The sequence below is a fragment of the Musca autumnalis genome, unplaced genomic scaffold (assembly GCF_047663935.1).
Source record: "Musca autumnalis isolate F117 unplaced genomic scaffold, ASM4766393v1 scaffold_5, whole genome shotgun sequence".
NCBI lineage: Eukaryota > Metazoa > Arthropoda > Insecta > Diptera > Muscidae > Musca > Musca autumnalis.
The window spans coordinates 210,606,493-210,632,924 of NW_027412088.1; the positions used below are offsets into that span (position 1 = coordinate 210,606,493).

Genomic DNA, 26,432 nt, shown 5'->3' on the forward strand with positions numbered 1-26,432 from the left:
TACGATAACATTTTTTTCTTTATGTTATCGGAAAAAATAGTAAAAATTAGTAGATTCTTGCAGTACAGGAACAGACCATATAAAAACTCTCCATTAAATTTGATCATAACAGATGCTCTGTTCCAGAACCTGCAAGAAGCTACTATTTTTTACTACGATAACAATTTTTCCTTTATGTTATCGGAAAAAATAGTAAAAATTAGTAGATTCTTGCAGTTCTGGAACAGACCAATAATTAACTTCCTCTGCTCTGCTTTTTGTGACACCGCAACTGATATTGTTTCATCATCCAAATGGTTTTACATTATTCCTCCAACTCCAGTTCAGATTTCCAAAAAACTAACTCCACTCCAAAAATAATTTGCGTAATTTGCGTAAATAGTAAAAATTAGTAGATTCTTGCAGTTCTGGAACAGACCAATAATTAACTTCCTCTGCTCTGCTTTTTGTGACACCGCAACTGATATTGTTTCATCATCCAAATGGTTTTACATTATTCCTCCAACTCCAGTTCAGATTTCCAAAAAACTAACTCCACTCCAAAAATAATTTGCGTCTCGTGAATTACAGCAATGTTCGTATCTTTATTTTGTATTTCTTTATTTTTTTTAACAAATTCTTATAATTTTAGACACTCTTTCTTGTGTTTAGAAAAAAGACTGCGACTGTAGGGATCAGAAAATTGGCTTACTTGGCTAGGGATCTATAAGCGAGTGCTTCTACAATGTATCGAGCGGAGTGCATTTTTCATAACTCCGTGTGGACTGCATCGAAAGATGTATTGAAATCATAACTCTGCATTGCACTACTTCCCAACTTTTTTGCTGGGAATGTAAAAAATACATTTTATTTTACCGAAAAATGTGTACGTGTGACTACGGACTTACTTTCTCACACACACAAACACCGATAATATCGATAGGAAAAACTATCTATCGATATTTAATTTTTAAAAAATAATTGATTTTGTCGATAGTGCCATTGATTGTTTGCGCACACACATGTGTACATTTAATTAAATACTTATTATTATAAGATTTGAATTGTAATATTTAAGATACATTTCCTGATTCGAAGAACACATTTGGTATGTTCCTTTACTTTTAAAAATGGTAACAGGGGCAGAAAATGGTAAAAGTGGTAAACTGCTATCATATAAATGGTCTGTTCCAGAACTGCAAGAATCTACAAAATTTAACTATTTTTTTTCGATAACATAAAGGAAAAATTGTTATCGTAGTAAAAAGTAGTAGCTTCTTGCAGGTTCTGGAACAGAGCAAAACTGTATGCTATTAAAAGTAATGGGTACTTTACACGATATGTTTTTTGCATATGAGTTGTCACTTCTCGCATACAAATTGTATATGCAAAGTGACAACTCATATGTAAAAAACATATCGTGTAAAGTACCCATAAGGGAACAATTTGCAGGTTAAAAATGGTAAGAAATGGTAACCTCAGGTAAGTAAAGGGTTGTTTACACCATCTATCAATGTCGTATGAGATGCCAAATTTTCTACCTGCGAATGTTGTACACGTAGTGTAACCACTATGAAAATTTTCATCTATCAAAATGATTTGGCAACTCATATGTAAATTTTTCATTTAGGGAGCGCTCTATTTGATACGGCATTCTCGTATGTAAACATAAATTTATCAGCTGTTTTCTGACATTCTCAAACAAAAAATGAAAAACAAAATCTTTTAAAAAAGAAAATGGAAAGGTTTGTATATTTAAATATAGTATATTTATATATATACAGTAAAGTAAATAAATGGCGTTTATAATGTTATTTTCAGATCGATTGGTCGAAAGAAATGATTGTTTGGTGACAAAAACATGAATGCCTCTATAACTTGAAACACCAATTCAGTTTCCTTCAACCAAAATTAAAATTTGCGCAAAATTGCAACTCAACAATACATGTAAATAATGACAAAAACAGCTGTTTTTATATTTTTAGGTTATGTCATACGAAAATAACACTTGCAAGTATGAACGCACAAATTGAAAGTTGTATGGATGACGTCAATTTTGACAAACATAGAGAATGTCGAATGGGTGAAAGAAATGGCAGCTCATATGACATTGATAGATGGTGTAAACAGCCCTTAAAGGAACACAGCTATTTGTAGTTTTTTGCATGTTGTGACATTAATAGGCCAATGGCTTCTTCGCAACATATAAACAAAAATAAATAAATAAATATTTGTACCTATTTCAATAATATGTGTGTTCGTTTACTTACAATTTGTACAAATTGTTACTGGATGTTGTTCGTTTACTCTACAGTACAATGCAAAAGACCTTAGTCGATTACAAGAAGTTGCTGGACTTGTACAAATTATTGAGTAAAGGAACAGACCTAATGTTGGTTTAACAATTTATACCTACTTGTATTCAACAATCATAACATGTAGGTATGTAAAATCGTACGTGTTTGTCACAAAAAATACGTTTCTTACAATATTACGAAAAAATGCAACCCTACAAGTACGAAAATGGTGATGCATGCATCAAAAGACGCAGTGTATGTACTCACACTAGCTGAACCACATAGTCGGACCTAGTACCGCTCGTTCCTTTTGTGAAGTAGTTCCCTTGAACCAGTTAGTTCGTTCCGGAACGACACAACTCTAGAATATTTCCATTGAACTACTGTCGGCAATTGTTAGAGTCAGTTATTGCAATTGAATGTTTCTAATAAAAAATGAAAGACATGCATCCGCGGAATGTTTTCAAAAACCCTCCCGATTATACAGAGTTGGCTATCAAATATCCAGAATTTCGACGAGTATGCAAGTTGGTAAGTATTTCCCATGCTGCCCGAGATATGAGCCTTGGAACAAGACTAGCTCAGTAAAAACTCTCCGATTTTTCTGAAATTTTTTCCAGAGGTAGATATTGTTGCGCTGGGAACAAGTTGAGTTGACGCACTATGCTCAAAAAAAATTTTTTGTAACTTGAACTTTTTTATGTAGCCGGCCTTCGGCCGGGGATTTAAGACTTTCTCCTATGGACAGGTGCAAATCTAACATGGTTTATTGTTGGGGGGAAGTCCATACTTCCCGAGATATGGGCCTCTGAAGTTCCGAAAATTCCCTTGTTAAAGTAAGAAAAAAAATTTAATTAAAAAAATTAAATTGGAGTCTTAAATCCCCGGCTGAAGGCCGGCTACTTAGGAAAAACTTACAATTTAAAAAAAAAAATTAAAATTTTTTCCGTCAGCTGGTAGAATATTCAATTTGTTCCTAAAAGAAAATTTTGTTCAATTTAGAACTTTAAATTTCTCCATAGACACCTATAATGTAAAGAAATGGGCCCTACAGAACCGAGTTCTAATTGGCTAGGAAGCTTTCTATGTATTGATTTTTTAAATAAATAAAATAAAATTCGGGTCCAAAAATCAGTTTTTGGGTTATATTACCTGACCACCTGAAACTAACCCCATCGTATGACCACTTGTTAGATAGGTATTTCCATAAGCTTTTCAATGGTTTCGTAGCAATCTGTTCAGTAAAGCCGGGTCTAACCCGGATTTTCGGGTCCAATAACCGGGTAAACGGGTCCGTCCCCCAAGAAAATTATACATTTCCGTTATCTACCTCTGAAAAAAATTCAGAAAAATCGGAGTTTTTACTAAACTAGAGTTAAGCCTGAGCCTTTAAAGTTCGGTAAGTACCAATGATATTTGCCATATTTTATATTGGCTGTCAAAAATATCATTGGTACGTACAGTCAGGGACAAAAGTTTACATTTGTAAAAGAATATTTCACATTTCTGATTCAATTGATGCCAGAGGATTGTATCAGACCATATTACAAGGCAATTCAAGGTTTTCTATATGTAATTCCGCGGAATTTATTAACTTCCTGAGAAATCTGATGAAAAGCGGGCATTTATCGACGTCCAAGTAGTAATATTTTGCACAAGAACAATTCTAACGCTTTCTAGGGTCTCAAAATTTGTAATCTGACACTAATTTTGTGGTTTTTTTTAAAGTGCATTACCTAAAAACGCAAAGAATTAAGCTAGGTTCAGCTTTAACAAGCTATACAAGAAGTTTGACCTTAAATAACGGAATTTGACCCCCAAAAATTATTTTCTTTTCTATAAAATATATCTCAGACACCCAGAGGCATTCGCCAAAACAATAAAATGTATACATATTGCTGTTAATTCCATAAATTGCACGGCAATATGCATATTTCCTTGGGGTGTATGTAAACTTTTGTCCCCATCATTTTTAGGTTTTTGTAAAATTTACCGTTATTTGTATTATGGAATATACTTTTGTTCTATTAAATATTGTTTACTAGTGAGACGAAATAAAACTGCATACTTGGAATTTCATAAAAATCACTACTAACCCTAATACCCGAGATTTAGGGGGTGTATGTAAACTTTTGTTCCTGACTGTACATAGGTGCACCGTTGTGCAATGGTATGCACACCCGATTCCCCGGACAACCAACATCAAAAGATTTTCCTCAGTAATGTTGGCGTAAAACTTCTCTACAAATGGTGTCTTAAGACACGCCATTCGTACTCGGCGATAAACAGTAGATCCCATATCATTGAGCTAATACACTGACTCAAACAATTGTCCGTACCCCATACAACTTAAGTTATATGTGATTATAATTCAAAAAATACTTACCCAAATCGAATGAAGTGATTTGATTTTTTAAAGTACAACAAGAAGTAATAAAATTTGCCAATTAATAATAAAATAAAAAAGGAACACTTTTATTTTTAACGAAAAACTTAAAAATAGTTCAAAATATATACTCAAAAAATTGTCCGTACCCCATACATATGTATTTAAAAAAGGTATATTTTCATGATGTATGAAGTCCTTAATACTTAGTATGATATCCTTTAGCTTCGATTACATCTCTTAAGTGATTTTTCATCGATAAAGCCAATTTTTCGGTGGTATCCGCACCAATATTCCGCCATTCTTGAATAATGACATCTTTCAGCATTTGCTTGTTAGTTATTTTATTATGCTGTCGAATTTTTATTTCTAAAATACCCCATAAATGTTCTAGGGGATATAAATCTGGGCTCTAGGGAGGATGAGGCAACACTTCCCTAACGTTGTAGAGCAGCCATTCTCGCACAACCATATAAATGTGCTTTGGGTCGTTGTCGTGCAACAGACGGTAATCGTCCTGTATGCCGAAATTAGTGGCGCTAGCTTTAAAATTTTCCTTTAAAATGTTTAAATATTTAAATTTATCCATCGTGGTTTTCACGAACACCAAATTTCCCACTCCTCCAGCTGCCATTGCACCCCACACCATCACTGACCCACCACCGTGTTTCACAGTTGCTTTTATATTTTTTAGCTGCAATGCGGTGTTTTCTCTACGCCACACAAAACGTCTTCCGTCCGACCCAAAAATATTAAATTTACTTTCGTCAGTAAAAATAACTGATTTCCAGAAGTCGTCAGGCTTGTCTACATATTTTTTGGCGTATTCTTATCGCTGTTTTACGTTCTTTGTCGATATAAAGGGTTTTTACGTGGAACACATGCCTTATACTGGTTGCCATGAAGAAAGTTTTGTACCGTTTGTGCGCTTAAAGTGACATTTTCTTCTTTTTTAATATTTTTAGATATTTCCACGGCACTTGTTTTTGGTTCCAGCTTAACCATCCGGTCGATCTTTCTTCCCAATCGAGCGTCTATCATTTTTTTCCGACCTCTACCTGGGGCAATTGAGAGTGACCCCGTTTGTTTGTAATTTTGTATCACATATTGGACAGATGATTTTAGTCAAGAAACATTTTTAGAGATTTCAAGATAACTTTTTCCTTCATTATGCAGTTTAATAATCAATTCTTTGATGGCAATAGAAATCTTAGAACTATTTTGATTATTCGAACTCATATTACAAAGTTGTTACAACACACTACTCAGACAAATTACTTTATAAGACTGGGAAATTGTCTAATTTCACCTCAACTTCAAAAAATTAAAGATCCGTTATGTTAGAGAAATTAATATTTCTCTCTGGACAATGATCCGATTGAATAAAAACAACAAAAATGAAAGAACCGTTACACAAGATTGAGCCGTACGGACAATTGTTTGAGTTAATTTTTTAACGTATTTTTTTGTTTTTTGTATTAAATTATAGTGAAACATATTTATTTAATTATTAGTTTTCAATTATTATAAAGAATTGTTGTACTTTTAAAACAAAATTTATTTCACTCGAATCGAGTAATTATTTTTCGAATTATAATCAAATATATTTTCAGTTGTATGGGGTACGGACAATTGTTTGAGTCAGTGTATATGAATTGGGTTTGGGTGCACTCATTGATATGAGAGACGTCAGCCTTGTCCCTTCTGGGATGTTTGTGGAACAATTATTACTTACAGAATTAGAATTCTGAAGGTTTATATTGTTATATCTATGGTATATATACAAAACCGGACTTCAAGCCAACATAATAAAATAATTTTGAATATTGCAGGAATTGTGCGGAAAAGTATGCGTTGATTATAAGAATGAACAGGCATTGAGGGCCCTCACAAAGACACTGCTTCAAGAATTCTTTCATTTGGATGTTGAATTTGCTCCGGGAAGTCTCATACCGACCCTTCCCCTACGATTGAACTATATTTTGTGGTTGGAGGATCTGGTTAAAGATTGTCATGACAAAACGATTAAAGGAATTGATATAGGTAGGAAAATGCATTTGAACTTCGAACTACATTCCCATATTCATAAACTTTCGTTGTCTCACAGGCTGTGGCTCATCCTGTATTTATTCACTATTGGCTTCTAAGAAAAATGGTTGGTCCATGATTGCCCTGGAAACGAGTGATTCGAATTTGCAGTATGCCATCAAGAATATTGAGCGCAACCATTTAAAAGAAATGGTTTCAGTATTCCCTCAGAAACAAAATGATCAAATCTTTCAGGAGTTCTTCTCGCAGTTAAATGAAGACAAATCAGAGGGTGATCCTGATCCATACGATTTCTGCCTATGCAATCCACCTTTCTTTGATTCCCAAAAAACCGAAAAAGCCAATACTCGCAACCCCAAAAAGAGGCCTCCACCACACAATTGCCCGACAGGTTACAAAGATGAACTTTCATGCCAAGGGGGAGAAATAAACTTTGTCGGGAGAATTATTGATGAAAGCGTTAAATATAAAAACAAAATCAGGTAAGTTGTTAATTTATATGTTACTCAAATCATAGTGTACCAAACAAATACATATCGTCTTTCTAGAATATTTACTTCAATGCTGGGACTTAAATCTAGTCTGAGTCCGTTAATAGACATGTTAATAGCACGCAATATCTTAAATTATTGTACTACAGAATTTCATCAAGGCAACACAACACGATGGGGCATTGCTTGGTCGTTCTTCACAGATATTGATCTAAAAAATACAGTAAGTATGATTTGAGAATATTTCATTTCAATAAAAAAATTTTGCTCTACTTAACTCTTCTTGAAACATCAATAAATCAAAATTCTATACCCTCAGCCTATGACTATCGAGTTAATACACTAACACCCATCCGAATAGGTTTAAAATTTGATCCTTTTGTATGTTAAGGTATCCTCTGCTGTGTATGGATTACAGGTCCATATTAAATAGTTTTTGAGACTCTTATACTTGCCAACATAACAAGAAAAAACATAACCATTGCCATATTTATGGACAATATCCCTATTTTAATAAAAATAACAAAAATGTTCTCAATTTTTGGCTCATGCCCGTAATTTCAAAGCCTAGGTAAACGGTTAGGTGGCTACCTATTAGTTTTTTTTACCTTTGCGTTTGGTAATTTCTAGGTGCCATTTACCGAGGAGTGTCATTTTTGAAATCATATGGTAACATTGGTGATTTTCATTCATGATTTCGCAAAATCATTGCCACATAGAAGTGTTTTACATCTTTTAGCACATTGGTTGTAGTAGTTGTAATTCATGCAACCGCCTTACTTCTTACTTCACGGTTTGAATCAAATAAAATTGAAAAGGTACTTTCTATGCAAGTATTCCCAGTTGTTTGCTTCAATTTACTAAAACGTAACAATTCTATAAATCCTACAAAGAGTTTGACCCACATTATTGGGAACGTGGGTTCATGTCTTAACTTGAAAAAGTTACCACGAACTTTCATATAAAATCAAGAAATATTCCAACAACCCTTATTAGTGTCGGTGCTTCGCAAAACAACGTTTGCTGTCACAAACTGAGCAACAAATGAACTGCTTTCAATTCGTTTTGGTGCGTCATTCTGGAACGAAATGTAAGCAATGTTATCGAGAAACATTCCCAAACCGATATCGTTTTCAATAGCAATGGTCTACTGGGCATTTTGCTTGATCGTATTGAAATTTATATGGGTTAGTATAAAACTCCCTCCGAAGCAGACTGCTTTCAATTTAAAATTTCAAAACTATTTGAATTTAGTCCGTAAACTCAACTTGCTCCAAAGATGCATCTTATGTTCCGAAAACCATGTCTTATCCGTCCGTAGATGAGTGTATCCGCGGTGTTTGATTCCCAATCAACAACACATTTCCAAACTTCTTAATGTAAAACTTATCAACAAGTGGTATCTAAAAATTGTTCACGATTTGTAATGAATAACTTATATTAAGCTTATGGTAAAAGCTTGTGGGTATATTTGTAGGGACCTCGTGTTAGACAAAAAACTTAGGGGTTTTAAGAGATTTGCAATGAGAAATGAACACGACATGAACATTAACAAAATTCTAGGTTTTATAATCCGTAATCCTTTTTTCTTTACGGTCTTAAGTTGAGGGTATATTGGCTGTCGGAAAAATCGACTGATATTTTTTAATTGTAATGGTTTAAAAAATCAATTTTTGTTCCCAATAAAAGCGCGTACATATATTATGGATTAGTCTGATAATTACATTCCCGATACTTGTCATTCTAATATGGATAATAATCGGTGCCCAGGCTATACAACATCAAGAATAAAAATAGCGTAATGTTGATTTACATTTTTTAAGTATTTTTCAGCCATCTAAAATTTTTCCAGAAGTTGTTTTGTTAGAAACGACGTACTGATTCGCGAAAAAGGGGTTTCCATATCATTGAGGAAGGCAGGAATTATTTTGTTTATATATTTGACAGTTTGGGTCAATCTGTTTCTATCGGCAACAATTTTGCAGAATCTTATATGTGATCCTACATACATGATATTGAAAAACATACTTTCCTGTTTGTTTGATACTCGCTGGTAATTCCTAGGTTTAGTTTTAACTTGTTGGCCGTATGTTTTGTCGATGAAAAGTATCTTTTCATTTTAATAAAATATGAGTTAAAAACATAGACTTCGAGGCATTCCACTTTTCACTATTCAACTTCAGGAACAAATAATACAAAGTTGATGTTTTTTTAACTATTTTTATTGAATTTTTCTTACTTTTTGGGAAATATATGTTTGTTGGTTTGTTGTTGTATATGTTTATTCAAAACTAATTAAAATAAGAGATTAAAGTACAAATACATGTTTGCATGTCTTTATATGCATACGCAAGAATCGACGACAATCATTTATCTAAAATTAAAAAATAAAGAAAAACAAAACCAAATTCTTATAAAACGTTTTATTTCCATTGTAATATGCCAAAGAGAAAAATTAATGTTTTGTATATTTTTGTGTTGTTCATTTTGCCTAAAAGTCAATATATGTATATATTTTTTTAATTTTTGTAGAAATTTTGTATACCAAAATTTGTTTTGTTTTTGCTTTTCCATTAATAATTTATTTCTTTTAACACTTCAAACCTTCATACATAAATATAATTTCTTTATACTAAAAAATAAGAAAAATATTTTGCGATTTTCTGTTTTTTCATTAAGTGTTCTATATATACTTTTTAATTTTCCATTCAGTCATTAAAACTTTTTGTTTCTTAGTTTATCATAAATGTCTTTGTGGTTGACGAATGTCATTTGTAGTAGTGTGGTGTAGCTCTCGTGCTAATGGTGAATGGCCGTAGCTACTTAAGATTTTTTGGAAAGGAGGGAATGATGGTGTTACGTTTCGATTGTGACCGATGGCATTACAAAGCACTTGCACTGCACCGATGGCCACGCCAATCTATGTATGTGAGGGTACTTTCGAACGTATTAGGTGTATAATGATTCGTATTTAAACTTAGAATTATTGAAAAAAAATTAAAGCTTTATATTAAATTATGAGTAATTCGAAAATGAGATAAGGCCGATAAAAAATCTTAACTAGCAATACCTAAGACTAAAACGTAAACATGGCAAATTAAAGCTTAAACTCTAAAACTAGAAAAACAAATCGAGTATTAAATTAGGTTTCGGTTAAAACTATAAAAATATAATATACATATGTAACTAATAAAGAGAGTACAAACGTATATTTTAGACGAAATTATATTTCAGGTACATCACAACTTAAAATTTAACTTAAATGCTTTTGAAAACCCCATTTAAATCGCGAAGCATAATGGCATACGGCGACTACCTTCAACATATGTACCATAACTGCGAAACATAAAATAAAATTCTACTTTTAAAATTCTTCTTTCATATGTGTGACTGTTTTTAAATACTATTGGGTTAACGAATTTATGTTTTGAGACGAAAGCAATTCAAAATGGGGTAGTTAAAATACCAGAGTTCAATAAATACTTTTTATTTTTGTGTGTTTGAAAATAAATTCAAATTTTAATTCATATTTCATTAACTTTCAAGATATATAAACTAGGCAATTATATGTACTAAAGAACAAAATAGTACGATTTTTCATATAACAAAAAAAAAAAAAATATGTTTGTATGTACGTATATACAGAAATGCATCGAAATTCACATAGAAATATATTTTAAATACATAGTGCTACATATTTTGATAGCAGAATTGTACTTCAGGCCTATAGCACATGACACTGACTACAGTTACAAGTGCGTATTTGCATTTTGAAGCTTCTGCAGCACCATGTTCACAACAAAATCATGTTGGATTGTTTCTTTTTCAAGAACAAGTTTAGAAATCGAGATAACATTTGTCATTGTTATATGTTAGGATTTTACTTTAAGTAGTGAACATCTTATTTAAGACCATGACGACATCCATGGGAAAATGTCTTTCCAAGTGATCAATTAATTATTGAAGCCTTGTTCCCTAGAGCGAACCTTTACCTTCATTCCTATGTTCAAACCCTTCTTGTGCGCCTGCATCGTATGCAAAACTAAACCATACTTCTTTAAAAACTTCTCACCACACCTTCTACACTTGATTGGTTTTTCCGTATGTTTCCACAAGCGGTGTAGGCATAGCGAGGCCTTAGTATGATAGTTGAAGACCAACATTGAAGTTCTTTTCATTCTCACACAGTCTCCACAGCTGAGTTTATTCATGCGGTCGACCATACGATTTAAGTACTTATCCCGAAGAGCAGCAACCACCAGATCTGGTGAGAGGCGCATTTTTTTGGGTTGTGCCTGCTTGCGTGATGAACGTTTATCAAAGTAGGAACAGTTTAAGGGTGGTGAAGTGGCTGGTTGTGGTGATGGGATATCTGCATAAGCCATTTGAGAAGTTACAGACTCCATGGGATCCCTAGGTTCCTCCTTAACAAGTGACACACCATTATTGAAGTTCAAAAAAGGCTGGGGTTCCGTTGATTTCGCATCCAATTCTTGTTTGATATGGGAAATATTAACGGGTTCCGATGATTTTTTACTGAAATCCAAAGGCGCCGTTAAATACTGTTGCTGTGATGCTGCATCGGCCAATAATGGCAACAAAGTCGCTAGTTGCGATATGGATTTCTTGCATGACTTTTGAGTGGGAGCTTGTGGAGTGGATGTGATAACCATAGACTTTTTGGGGGAAAGTCTCTTGTACGAATCTGAAGCTAAATCACGTTCCCTCTTCAAGGGTGATAAAGGTGGTTTGGTATACTGTGGTGGTGGTTGCTGTTGTTGTTGGTTGCTTTCTACTAGCTTAGGTGTTATGGTGAGGGTGATGTCTTCCTTGTTCTTCAAGTATTCTATATACTCCTCCGTTTCGCTCAATAGACGTTTACGTTTCGGCGATACTTGACTAACCAGCCGTTGTTGACTCTGTTGTGCGGTGGCTGTTGGAATGGGCATGTTGGGGAACATGACTGGCGTGTCCGCGGCATAATATTTGCTTATAATGTCTTTGACATAGTTTTGGAATTGTGTGCCAATTTTATTGAGATTCTGGAATTCCATTTGGGTAAGGAATGTTGCATTGTTGTTGTTTTCTTTGTTGTGCAGATCGAGGCGGTGTTGCTGCTGAATGTTGTTATTATTCAAAGTGGTATTGTTGTTATTATTATTTCTGTTAGACGACTTGATTTTGTTAATATTGTTGTTGTTGTTAATGTTGTTATTGTTGTTGTTCATATAATAATTGTTATTATTTTTGTATGCGGGAGACGATCTAATAAGCTGCTCTTGATTCTCTTGGTCATCATGGTAATGATGACTATTATTGTTGCTGCTGCTACTGCTACTGTCTAGACCGTGATGTTCGGAGGAATTCGAAAATGAATCCTGCAAGAATGCCGACGATACCAGTTTTCTCTGTTCGCCTGGAGTCATCAGGCCATACGCTTTTGATCGTTCCATCTTCAAGGGTGACAAATCATCGCTTAAACTGGTTGTCGATGTATCCGACGACGGTGTATTCTCGCTGTCATCGCCTTGGGAATGTTGCCGTTGGCGCATAAATCCATTCTGGTGATGTGCATGCTTGGAACGCTGTTGTTGCTGATAGACGTAGCTCAGGTTGTTGGCATTGCTTAGGCTTTGCAATAATGCAGCGGCTTCCTTAGTCGTCCACTGTGAGGGCAGTTTATTATTAAACAGGAGTTGATGATTGGCTGGTAGTTTCAACTCTTGCACGCCTCCCGCCTTATGAAAATCCTGAGCGACAGAAGCTGTGTTGCGACTAATAGCGTCCATTTTTAAAAGACTGTAAAATATAGAAAACATTCAGATTATTACATTGGTCTCGATCCCAATACATAAAAAAGAACAAAATCAAGAAAGGCAAAGTCGTATAAAAAAAGACGCTTCGACATGAGCGCAACAAAAGCACATTGAGAATCGGTCATTCTGCCTTTAAAAAAAGGAAACAAGGAAAACTAATCGAAAAAAGGCCAGACAAACAAAAAAGCAAACGAAAGGATTTTTGCAACTAAAACGATGAACAAAAATCGTTAAATATTTTCAACCAAATTATGAGTACCGCGCATAGTCTTCAGGGTCACTTCCATCCGCTTCAAGATATTGAAATAAACGCTCAGAACCCCGTTTCTGAGTTGCCGCATTCGGCAGGCCTCCCGTTAACAGATCATGTGGTGGTATCAGAGACCCATTGGCACTTAGACGCCAGCCCACCATTGATGTGGGATTTACAATAATCTCCTGTAATGGACCTCCGGCCGTAATATTTCCACCTTGGTTATCGGTGGTGGTGGTTGTGTAGATTGTGACCGAGTTGCCATTTGCTGTTGTCGAGACATTGTTAACACTGAGGAGAATTCGAAACAGAACATTAAAGAGGGGAAGCTTCAAAAACACATAATCGAAAGAAAAGACTAGATTTTGGCCAAATTTCGGGAATTTACCTAAAATTGTTATTCTGAAATTGGTTTAGTTGGTTATTATTTCCTAGAGTGTTACCAATCGTTCGCAAAACATTCAGATTATTAGATGAGTTATTGTTAGTAGTCGTGTTGTTGGTATTGTTAGAAGAATTTGTGCTACGAGACGAAGGTGCTGTCGGGCTTTGTGTTTTGCAGAATGGAGTAGACAAAGAAAGAATGAGAAGTAGAGCAATAGATCATTGTTAGATGGTTGTAAAACGTATATTTGACAGAGTGTTTTTTCTATCTTGGGTACTTACTGCACTTCGTTCAAATGTTGCTGATATTCCTCCAATGAGTCTCCTAAGAATGAACATTTGTTGCACGCTCTCTTGTTATGCACCTTCAATACGTGTGTGGCCAAACGCTCCGATCTGGCTGCCTTGTAATCGCACAAAAGACAGACAAACGGTTTTGTGTGTGTGTTCAAATGCCTCTTCAAGCCCCATTTATCTGCACCGGACCAGGGACAATAGCAGCAGGTGAAACGCTTCTCCCTCTTTGGCTTCACGCTGGCTGTCTGGCCACCCACCAAGGTGCCATCGTCATTTTTCTCCTGCTTTAGCTGCGGCAGTGGCACATCGGTAGCCGTGGCCACAGCTTCGATGGTTTCCGCTATACTCAGACTTGACGAGGTGGGCTGACGCTGTTGTTCCAAGAAGGCTTGTTCCAAATTAACATTCGCCTGAGTCTGGAAGATTATAGGTTTTTGTTCAATGGCATTGCCGTCATTATGTAAATTACTGGGGCTAGTATTTACCGCTGTGATGGTGACATTGCTTCTGCCACCGCCATGGTGATGACCACCGCCTGAATTGTTCGAGGGCACATGGCGTCGCGTCTTATTAATATCGTATTGCATTTCGCGATGCATTCGGAGGAAGTGTTTCTTAACATGATCGGCACGATTGAATTGTTTGAGACAAGCATAGCACTGGAATGGTTTCTCATCCTTGTGGATGTTTTCGTGGCGAGTATACAAATCGCGGCGGTCTGTGGAATAGGGACAATGAGTGCAGGCGTAGCGCTTTTGTACCTGTGGTTGTCCATTGCTATTGCTGTTTTGATTATTTTGAGTATGTTGAGATTTTTTGCGGCTACTGCCGCCACCGGAGCTACCACCAGAAGAGCTTGTGGAGGTGGTTGACGAACTAGAAGTGTTGGCACTGCTTTGCGGCGTCTGTTGTTGACTTATATTGTTGCCTGAAGCTGTGGGACTGGCATATATGACTTCTGCCGTACTATTATTAGATGGCGATGAACTTTGATCATTGCGACCTTTATTTCTGTCGAAGAGAGTGAAAAGTTGTGAAAAATTTATTAATACCTTTGGAAATTTGCACTTAGTTGAAGGTTGCAGAAATGAACAAACTGTTAAATAAACGTCTAAATTGAATAGCCAAAGGACTTTGAGAGTCCCAAATATTATGGCTGAATTTGCAAATAAAAAATAAAATTTAGTTGGTCCACTTTTTGGACACCTGGCTTACTTGGACTTAGGAGTTGAGACCTGTTGTTGCTGCTGCTGTTGTTGAGTTTGTGGTTGCGCGGTGGTGGTCGAATAACTTTGCAGTTTACCACTCGGAGTTGTTGTCCATTGAACGATCTGTGTAGTTGGCGCCGGTTGAGACTGTTGTTGTTGTTCTTGGGTGCCTTCGTTCCAAGCTTGCTGTTGCTGATCTCCTGACATTTGTTGTTGTTGTGTTTGCTGGCTACCAGCAGCCGTAGTTATGACTTTATTTATGGCTTGGCTGCTTAAAATTGTACCGGTAGTTGTTGCAAAACCGTTCTGTTGCATCAATGCAGCCAAACCGAATGCCGTGCTTAGGTGATCTTCCGATTTAAAATTGCCACCTGTACTGGTGGTTGTTGTAACGACCACAGAGCCCTCGGGTTGTTGCTGAATCACCACATTTGTGGCATTTTGCTGGGTTGTAGCAGCGGCAATAACAGCTGCCGCAGAAGCAGCAGCTGCAGATGTTGCCGAACCTGCTGTTGTGGCACCAACAACATTGCCCGTATTATGTTCATACTCAATTGTTGGCTGAGTAGAACGATCAATTTGCTAAAAGCCGAAAGAAAAAAGAAAAAAAAATGCAAATAAAATCCGATTGGAACACAAGTTTGCCGCATCGCCGCACTACCAAGCACTTACCAAATTTGTGAATGATCTCTGTTCACCTTCTGGTGCCGCTGTGGGTCCTGTGGTCGCCACCTGTGCTACAGGGGTGCCTAATGTATGCAAGCCATTTCCGGTCTCTTCTCCATACAATTTTCTTGTGATTTCTTTGAACATGTCTTCATAGGCGGCCTCAACATTTGAGGTCGGTGGTATTACTGTTGCCATAGCGTCAACGCTGCTGATGCTTTACAAAAACCTTTATAAATGTCTTTACAGTTGTTGCTGCTGGTCCTGCTGCCAATCCCTTGTAACTGCAAAGACAGAAATACAAAAAAGAGAAATTAAAAACGAGAACTATGTTCTGATATTTTTGTGTGAATGTTGAAACAAACATCCGCCTATAGAGGATGAATGCTGAACGTTTGCATCTTTTGGTACTAGAGAACGATATACTTCATATTCTCAGGAAATGGAACATCACATTGAAGAGTTGCACAGGATTGGTAAAAAATCTCTGTTCATTACTGAAGAATAGTGCGAGTATTATGTATTCTAATAAATAGTGCTGTGTATCAGAACACACTCATTTGTCAGTCGTAGTTTACCTGTTTACGTATATTGCAGGATATTTCCCAAATTACTCTGGCATCCATTGACTTGTCCACACTAAATTTAATAAAATCGGGAGGTGCAGAGAAGGGAATATCATAGCCCCCCGTCATTGTTTTCCATGAAATTGATGGCACATCAACATACTACATTAACCACATTTGTGCTTTGAGCTTGGTCGTTTGTAGTTGTAAACATCCGCCTCAAATACTAACAGCAACACTCAAGTCCGTAGACACATATAATGTGTGGAGTATGAGTGGGTTGAAAATGGGCGCGTAAATTTTAATGACAACGTCGACAATCGACCATTTGATGATCGTCACCCCACAATGCAAGATAATCGTACGAGTGTGTGTGGTGGGGCCGTCTTAAGCGAGCAACAATCTGCGAAACATTTTCAGCTGTCCCACAACTTAGGCCAGCCTGTCTGACAAACGCATGCGATTTTCGTTTGCAATCATCGTAGCCTGTATACGAAACACCCAAAGCAAATATGAACAAAGATCGGCAATATTTGTTGTTTAAAAAACGTAGAACGCCAACAAAGCCACCGTCAGTCTGAGGAGATGAAGACTGGAGCGCCCTCGACTCCACACAACAAACAAACTGTTTACGAAAAAATGAAAAAAAGAACCGGTTATTGGGTGTTGGAGATCATCATCGTCATTGCCGACATTATATTCATTATGAAGTTTGTAGCCAAAGCACCAGCAGCCGGGTTGGGGGAGGAAACCCAACGGCCGACCATCGCCATCAGATTGCCAGTATTTATCAACGCAATTTGCCTGTTGATGGTTATTTGGTGCGACTTTGACGACGACGATGTCTAAACACTTTGGTCTTTGTTTTGTTGTTTTTCTTTCCTCCGTCGCATGTCATGGGTACGGCTTTTTGGGGTGTCTGGCGACAATAATGGGTGGATGTTGTTGATATTACCGAGCGTTGGCGTTGTTGTGCCTATATACCACTAAGTGCTGGGCTAGAGTTGCAAATTTCACGAAAACTATTGTAACGAACATGTTCATCTATCTCATCCTCTCCAAAAGTAAGAAATTGTAAAACCAATGTCCACAAAATATCATTTTTATTAGTAAAAAAAGTATGCATGTGTTTGCGTGATAATGGCATGTGGGTGTGTGTATGGTTTGACGACGCATATTCCCCCTATTCCACGCAGTCTGTTGTAATGGTCTGGTCTCTATTAAAGGCGACAAAGGGGAAGAGATCCATGCAGATTTTTTGAGCTCCCTCATTTGTGGACATATTAAAAGAACTATAAGGATCTTTTGGATGAATTATTGCTGCAACGTTGCATGTCTGTCATTTAAGCAGCTGCTCTCCTTCTTTAATGCGTAAGTGATTGTTTGTATGTGAGTGTGTGTGTAACACAATTTAAACCTGCAGCGGTCATTTGAGAAGAAGCCTAGGGCGAACTACCCTTAACTCATAAGACAGGACCTGTCAATTTTAGAGTGTACATAAGAGGTATACAATACACTTGTTACCCCCAAAGAGGACATTTGCTGCTGGCTATTGCCGCCATGATCAACGAAGCACTTTACAACTAGCAGACAACGACAGCAACAGGTTTTTAACGATCAATGACAGCCAGGAGTCCATAAAACCACCCCTAAATGAAAATCTAGAAATGCATGGGAATTTTAGCACATGTTGCTTTCTCAAGCCGGTGGAGTAAAATGGAACGAACGAAGCCAGGATAATGAGATTTCATGTTTGGCGTTGTTGTTCGTATTGGTGGTGGTGGTGTGCACATTGCTGTTTGTTCCTCTTTTCTTTTTGTTCCATTGTTTGCACGAACGCAAGTGTTGTCTGTAAACGAGGAGGCAAAATAGGGACGATAGCAAAGGGGTGTTTGCTATCAGGCTTGGTCGCTTGCCCATTTAGCAACCTGTATGGCGACTCTCTTGCAAGATGCTTTTATGGAGGAAATTAAAGACCAACAACGAAGCAAATTATAGGGGTGCACCTGCCGTCAACAAACACATACATACACGCGCGAGTATGAGGGTTCATCTTCTTCAGTTTTCTTCGTAAGTCACTTAGGAATATTGATTTCTTAGTTAAATTTTTAACAAAAATGAAAAGAACCTTGAAATGTTCAGCAGAGTTTGAACAACCGCCCACATATTACCAAAGTTACCTGGCTGATACTTACCGTCCGTCCCTCCCTTTTTGTGTGTTTTATACACCAGCGTCCAAAGTAGAAAAACTACTTTTCAATATTTAACAAAAACACCAATTTACCTTGCGAACAACAACACCAAACACACATGAAAACAATAAATAAATTTTAGCCAAAACTAAGATCCCTACCCACCCAACAACGTAAACATCAGACGTAATCATCATCATGACGATTACTAGCAACAACTATGTACCTCACACATCATCATCTAAATCGTAAAGCTAAGAAACGTTAAGGTATCTTCAGCACTCTTCAGACAAAACAACAAAGTCATGCTTTATTGTTATTGCCCTTCTTGGGAAGGCTGATCAGACCATGTTTTCGTTGCGTTTTTGTTTCTCTTTGAATTTTCAACAACAAAAAATCATCAAAAATACCACCTGCCGCCCATATTTTATGAAAAACGATCGACGGGTATGTACATGTGTACGAGTGGATTTTTAGGACTATGGACGAAATGACCACTGCACAACAGGACGAATAGAAGAGGAAACTATCAACAGCATCGTTTGGTGTTTTGCTTCCAACTCCTCATGATTCACAAGACCGTACAGTCTTCTTCTTGCTCAAAATGACTGGCCGAATTCTTGTGAAGAATATATCCCACACGGCTTCATCTAAATGGTGATGCTGATTTCACATATTGCTGGCTGGCATTAGCCACGAAATGCTGCTGAATGTTGTTTTCTTGATACAAATAAACGTAGATCAAGCCATACACCCACAACCCACGCACAAGCCACCCGTTTGTTGTTTTTGACTTGTCATGGCTTAAATTAAATGCGTCCCCGCTCTACACCCCAAATAGATTCAAACACAGTGGTACATACATGCGCCGAGAGAGTTAATATACATACAGACATTTTGTTTTGTACATATTAACTTTAGGCTGTGATTGCTAATTCGAGCTAAGTTTGTGAACTCGGCGAGAGCCGCCTCATATTCAACATAAATTGTATCATTTGATTTGTTTAGCTAGATTCATGAGTATTCCTACAGCATCAGTAGTTGAAAAGTTGTGGTGGTGGGGCTGTGCTGTTGGCTATTCTATCTGTCGGTCAAGCCAAAAATTACAAACAAGCAAGCTTACGTTAAGCGTAAATAAAACAACAATCTCACCACTAAGCGAAAGATTAGCGTCGCCATCAAAGCAGACAACCTCTAATGGAAAACTGAAGCCCAACACCCACCCAAGTACACACATGATCTTAATGCTTATTTTGTCTTTGAAATCGATAAATCAAGCGGGAGAGAGGAGTGAAGAAAAATTTATTCATTGTTATTCGAGTTCATGGATTTGTTATTTTGACTCTTGGGCAATTTTCAAGGTTTATAGGTAGACTTAGGACTCATTAGAGCCAGAGCTCCGATTTACTAGCGAGTGAAAATTTGGGGGGAAGTGGTAATTTTTTCTGGGTGTTATTTTTTTTTTGTTGCGAGTGGGACGGGGTGGCGTACGTTTTTGTTTGGTTTTGGGGAGACGGTAAGTTGCCTCCCTCAATTTGCTCGAATTCGAGAAGAGTTTCACTCGTGATTAGAATTCGAGCGAGTATTCGGAGCTCTGATTAGAATAGACAAACAATTCAAGGACTGAAGTTCTAGTTTCAGGTTTGTTTATATCTACACATTTTTAAACTTTCCCAGGTAATTTTTTCCAAAATCCCATTACAAGAAAACTCTTGATATTCGGCTTAGCAATACCTAGTATAGGATTTAACATTTTAAAAGTTCCACACTATTAAGAGTGGTGATTTGAGAATGATATTTGTTCGTAGGTAGTTGCTATACAGTGAACGTACTAAACACATACAAATGCACTTGGTATATAAACGAAGCTGTATTCCATGTACGCAACCATAAAGCCAGCATCTGTAATTCCAAGAAACCATCCACCTACCTACCTACCTACCGATCTTCCTCCCATCTATCTACACACAACTTGTCAAATAAGAAGCAACACATCCCAGCAAATCCAAACCTAAAACAATCTGCTGTGTAGTTATGCCAGCCACACCACAAGTTATGCCGCCAACACTGCCACCACCTTCAACCCAAAAGGCGGCCGTTAAGAAACAACGAAATTATTTCACAAAAAAAAAAAAATAAAAAGACAGAAAATTGAAAATCCCAAACACACAAGAAGGGATCGTTATGAACAATGCCTGCCCATCATCTTCATCATCATTGCCACCGCCGACGCCGCCGTCACACACTGTAAACCACAGAGCATTTGCTTGGGGTGTGCAGAAGAGTGTGTGTGGATGATGGGAAGGTGGTCGACGCAGAAGCACATGAAGATACCTAACCCAACCTTAAACCCCAAAACAGCAAAGAAAAACGTGTTTCTTTAATATTGCGCAGACGCAAATGCGAACCCACTCATAACGCCAACAACTGATTATGTTGTATGGTTGGTTGTTCATGCAATACTCTAAAATACACCATGTCGACAGAGATAGTTATTCATCCATTCCCCCTCCACCCTATACACATGCCTCCCTCATCATGTTGCGATAATGATGTTTAAATCCTGTTCAATTTTTGGGGTGGTGAATCAACGCAGCACCAACAGACAAAAAGAGTAGATCACATACATATGTATGTATGCATACAAAATATAGGTAAACAGACGACCACTCCAAATCATATCCATTCCAGTCATCCAACCATGGCATCGCATACTCCCGTACCCATCATCACTGTATGTAGGTGTTCTTTGTCGCTCTTCGGTTATGGGAAGAAAGGGTCTTTTTGTCTGTTTTGTGGTGGAACAAAAAAGAACAAAGGTATCTAGCGGACTGTCGGCAGGTAAAATTTCCACTCAACAGCTGCGGGGTGTAGATCAGAAAAAGATATACAGGTAAACTACAGGTAAAAAGGCATTGATTGTTCTCAAGCGTTTGCTGGCGGCAATAACAACGACGTCGCCACCACCACCGCCAGCATGGTGTAACACAGGAAATAGCAGCAAGCAAAGATTGCAGTAAAGCGTTTTTGTTGTTTGCAATTCACTGATCTCATTTGGGAGGGGAGAAAAGGTACAGAACAACCCTAAATAAAAGACATTTGGTGTTGTAGCTGATGATTTATCTGGACGAGCAATTCAGGGAAATGGAAATGTACCTGTCTCAATTGGATCCAGCATTGACCCTTTCACCGACATGCAACATACATAGTCATGTGTGTACGTTGGAGTGGCTTGGTGGCCCCTAACCGGAAATGGGCAATTTGACGGATGTGCATATTTGACCCTCGAAGTACGAGAGTTTGGGGAGTTGTGGGAAAAGTTCAATGCAAATTTGCCTTTTCGGTAAAGTTAAACATAAATGACCCAACACCCCCATTACAGTTCCGTTTCGGAAAGTGCTGCAAAAACCAATTCGTTTACCATCACTCCTGACATATGTGATATTTGCATTACCGCTCCACTTCCCCCCTCTTTAAGATTTGTGCACGATCTCATGTTTTGTGTTTGTCATGCTATTTTTGTACAGCTCGACACCGACACCCTCATGTTTAGACGACGACTTCGTCTTTGTATACTGTTGCTTTTTTTCTTTACTTCTGAGAATTTTATAGAGTCCCCCATTTTGCCAGCTGACGTTGTTGTTGTTTTTGTCTTTGTTGGCTTTCATCATCATGAATAACTCGCATTGAGGTTCACCCACTCTTTATGAGAAGTCATGAAGTTACGATGACGCCCACCCTGCACAGTACCACACCACTAGCCATTAGCAGGCAGTTTGCAATTGATCGATCCCCACACGACCCGTCCTCCCCCTCCCCATTCCGCAAACCAAATAGCCAGCGTTGTCAATGCCACACTCTTACAAGATGTTTTCTCAATGTTTGAATGTTTTAAAGCTTTGTTTATATTTTGCTTATGACTGCAAAAAGGAGACGTTACTTTAACCGAACAAATGGCAGAGTGGTTTGAATGAATGGATATAGCGAGGTGGCGATTGTAGCCTTTACCATACTATATACCTAGCTATCAGTTGACCATAGGTGCTCCACCTAATTAGCTGATGAACAAATCTGATGGATGTATGTACGCCCACTTTATGGATGACATACATGAGTGCATACCAGAATATCATTTTTGTCGAATTGTTGCATCTGCAAAACATAAAGAGTTTCAACAATTGTTCTTAACCTAAAATCGAACTAAGGAAGAACGCGAACTGATACAGATCGACGTTGTGGGCGGAAAAGAAACATTTCTTGGTACAGCATTGTGGCTGTCTGTCTCTGCCAAAGTGACAAACACTTCTGTTTTCGCCGTTTATCTTACCCCAGACCACTTCAATGTAACGGATTTAAAATAACTAAACCAAAAAACAACATTCATTAGAGAGGGGACCCACCTTTTCTTTGAACAGAATTCACTCAGCCTTTGTTGATGGATGATGTTACTCCTTTTTCTTATTGTTCTTTCCACTGCGATATTTCACTGTTTTCCACAACTTATCAGTGGTTGGTTCATTTTAAGGTAGGATTTGAAAATTTAGAAGTTCCTTCTTCTTATTTGCTCCGTACTTTTCATGGATCCATAATATTTTACTTCATGGGAATGATTTGAGTTTTTCCCTTTACAACACTTTTTTTATCACTTTTTCGACTTGTTGTTTATTGGATTTTGCAAAAAAAAAAAAAAAAAAAAAAAAAAACTTAAACCGCATGCAGTTCCTGTCCCTTTTTTATTTGTTATTTAGAATTTCGTGCTGTTGCTTATTTTGCAACACCCGCTACACACACTAAGCTGCGACCGTTCAATTTGAAAAATTCCTACAGACTGAACTGAGCAAGCCGTAGATGTTGTTTGCGATGGTTTGATGTGCGGTGGTTGTTGGTGGCGTCGGCGACAGTCGGCGGCAGCGACACAATAACAACAAGAAAGAACACCACCACCACGCAATTATGCCGACCGGCCCGTTCGACCTACCAAACATTCCCAACACCATCCATTTTGGGCAGATCATTGCACACAGGCCAAACGTATTCAACTGGAGAAGATATAAACGGGCCTTTTAGAGCAGTCAGTGCTAATGTATTAATTAAGTCGGCTTTTAGTCGTTCTGATGTTCATTCGTACATGTTGTTAGGGTAGGAAAATGTAGTGGCAAAGATGGTAAGAAAAAGTACGAAAAATTATTATTGATGTGAATTCATACACAAAATAATTCTTTTATTGCACTCATTTATTGTCTTTCTTACCTACAATGATGTTTTTCATCAGAATCAATCTATACACATATTTTGTAATCTCTATTTCAACATATTTCATTAGAACATTTTTGTACATTCGGTACCTGTATAGTACGCTTAGGTAAAGATGTACGATTGGCACAAAAATCCCGCAAAAATGCAACCCTGCTGAAAAAAAACGAATGAAGCGAAAACGGAGAGCAAGAAATGACATCGTCTCCGTGACGAAAGTACACTGTGTAAAAGCCGACTAAGTAAAAATTAGAATCGAATTGAGACATACAGTACAGTCTCGATAATCCGGTCATCTCATATTTTTTCAACCTAGTATTGGGTAACCTAGTTCCCTTAAAAATCGATGTTGGGTGTTCCTTTCCTCTAAAAGAATTAGTTCTTTAGGCCACCGATTAGTGAGAAAGTCTCTTGGAACTGTGTGATGTATTCCACTGATATTTTATCTAGAAATGTTTAAAATATTTCAAGCGTTGGAATTATTAGCTAAGTTGTCAGATTTTTTAGATTCTCAAACTCATACTTTGAGTTACTGACAAAAATCATTAAAATAAAAAGGCAAAATTATGAATGAAAAGTTAAAATAAAAATTAACAGCGCTCTTGCTATAGGCAGAACTTAACGACTACTTTTTTGATCACTATCTTACAGAAAAATATCGTTAATTACCGAAATTATAAACAATATTTAATTTTACAGATTTTTTCGGTAACGTAAAAAAATGAGTTGGAAAATCGAACTTCTTGTATAGAAATTGCAATAAATTATTTAAAAACGCATCACTCCTTTTATTTTCATTCTTTGATATAACGTCGAACCATACGTAGATGAAAAATTTCTCCCAATATTTTGTTGTATGTATATTTTTCAAGCTCAAACAACTATAAAATATCAAAAATATGTAAGTACAACATATTAAGCTAGCATTTTTGCCACCCAATGTCACATCTGTTTTACAACCCATGGACCAAAGTGTAATAAAATCATTAAAATCGCATTGCCGGAATCGGCAAATATCCACTATCCTGGCAAGAATAGAAAAGGATCAAATTACAAAATTAAATGTGTTGGATGCCGTGTTATTGTTAGATGACGTGTCAGAGGCGTGTCTAGCTGTAGAAACTCTTCAAAAATTTATTTACTCAGAAGATGTTACAAGCCAAGAATGTGTTTCAGATCTGAGTTGGTGGAGGCTATAAAAAGGTCGGCATTTTTACTTGAGTTATTCTATGTACACCTAATTTGTGCTCATTTGAATTTTCGAACCAACACATATTTCCGATTGAGGTATTTCGTAGAAAGTAGCAACGTAATTGTTTTATTTGTTGAGAGCTTTCTGCAGCAAAAGTCCGTTTTTGGAAATAGTGGACGAAAACACCATATTTTTTATTCTTTTGAAAGTTTGACATTGTCGTAAACGACTACAGCACATTTTACCATTAAGTATTTCAAGAGGCCTTCTTTGCCGGAGCCTGGAAAAATTCAACCCTCCTTTGGGAACCCCCACAGATTATTTACGCAGCCACCTTACACTACACTGCCACTCTTTTAACGAACGATCATCACAAAAGAGAATGCGAAAGTAACGAAAACAAAGCACTGGCGATAGTGATGTCTGTTTGCTGTCACACACAAACGCACCTTAAATTGCAATGCCTGAGTAGAGGTATTTAGTAAAAGAAAAAAGAGGAGCAATATCAACCAACAACAACAACAACTCGTACCCAACCACTTGTGAAGAGAGTGCGGGCACGGTTGTAAAGAGAAAATACTGTGAGTCGGAGGGCAAGTGCTAAAGATGGGATTAAATTTTTACAGTAGATTCAATTTGGCCCTCTTCACAAATATGTAGTTGGGTGTTGAAGTGTGTATATTCGATTTCTAAGAATCACTGTTCAGTTGATACCTATGTACATACATACTTATATACATACATATGTATTAGCGTCTATTTTGTGACTAAAAGGGCTGACATCGCGATTTTGTATGTTTATGTAGGTATGTATCTACATACCCGTAACTCCAAAAATTTTTGAAAAATGATGTGGCTATTTTCGCAAATCATTTTTATTATCAGCCGGTCCGTCATGTTTTGTGCAATTGTTTACCACCTTCCACCTTCCGTTTTAGGTGGGTGTTGATGGGCGCCAATGTATAAAAGTCCTACCTTCTGATTGAAGACATGTACTCTAATAATTCGTTCTTTAATTTCTTAAGACATGTTATGTTATGTTCAAAAAGATACCTACATATGTATACATACATATATATAGATAGATAACTTATAAACTTCCCAGTTAAAATTTTTTTTCCGAGGGCTCTGATTTCCGATATTTTCTGAACATTTTTTAGAAATTTCCGTTTTTTTTAGAAATTTCCGATTTCTCCAAATTTCTCCTAGAAATTGGACCGATTTTCTGAAAGTTTATTAAGGATCTCTGCACATTTTCTGTAGAATCTTCGTTCCGATTTCTAAGGGACTTTTTTGTTCGGGTGTTGTCGAAAAGCAAAGTGATTGGTTACAAAATTCGCATATACAATTTGTTCAGAGATTCTAACCGAATTAAAAAAAAAAAAAATGTTAGCTGGGTTGTT

The 26,432-nt window shown here is 37.0% G+C and overlaps 2 protein-coding genes across 9 annotated transcripts in view; one reads left to right on the forward strand and one right to left on the reverse strand.

Moving 5' to 3' along the window:
- The first annotated feature begins 2,620 nt into the window (after nt 1-2,620).
- Nucleotides 2,621-26,432, forward strand: part of LOC141386491 (U6 small nuclear RNA (adenine-(43)-N(6))-methyltransferase) — a 77,697-nt gene continuing 53,885 nt past the window's right edge. Inside the window, exons 1-4 of the mRNA XM_073955063.1 lie at nt 2,621-2,807; nt 6,495-6,705; nt 6,770-7,193; nt 7,260-7,425. Of these exons, the coding sequence (XP_073811164.1) occupies nt 2,712-2,807; nt 6,495-6,705; nt 6,770-7,193; nt 7,260-7,425 (897 nt within the window). The 5' untranslated portion in view covers nt 2,621-2,711. The remainder of the gene's footprint in view (nt 2,808-6,494; nt 6,706-6,769; nt 7,194-7,259; nt 7,426-26,432) is intronic.
- Nucleotides 9,673-26,432, reverse strand: part of chn (zinc finger transcriptional factor charlatan) — a 30,145-nt gene continuing 13,385 nt past the window's right edge. The window contains exons 1-8 of one of the 8 annotated variants that reach the window (XM_073955026.1): nt 22,985-23,414; nt 15,833-16,110; nt 15,168-15,742; nt 14,438-14,963; nt 13,938-14,368; nt 13,660-13,818; nt 13,278-13,562; nt 9,673-13,001 (exon numbers count right to left, since the gene is read on the reverse strand). In XM_073955026.1, coding sequence (XP_073811127.1) covers nt 11,156-13,001; nt 13,278-13,562; nt 13,660-13,818; nt 13,938-14,368; nt 14,438-14,963; nt 15,168-15,742; nt 15,833-16,024 — 4,014 coding nt within the window. In that variant the 5' untranslated portion in view covers nt 16,025-16,110; nt 22,985-23,414 and the 3' untranslated portion in view covers nt 9,673-11,155. Of the gene's footprint in view, nt 13,002-13,277; nt 13,563-13,659; nt 13,819-13,937; nt 14,964-15,167; nt 15,743-15,832; nt 16,111-22,984; nt 23,417-26,432 lie in introns of those variants that run through there. The other 7 variants (XM_073955025.1, XM_073955024.1, XM_073955023.1 and 4 more) reach the window with 7 other exon arrangements.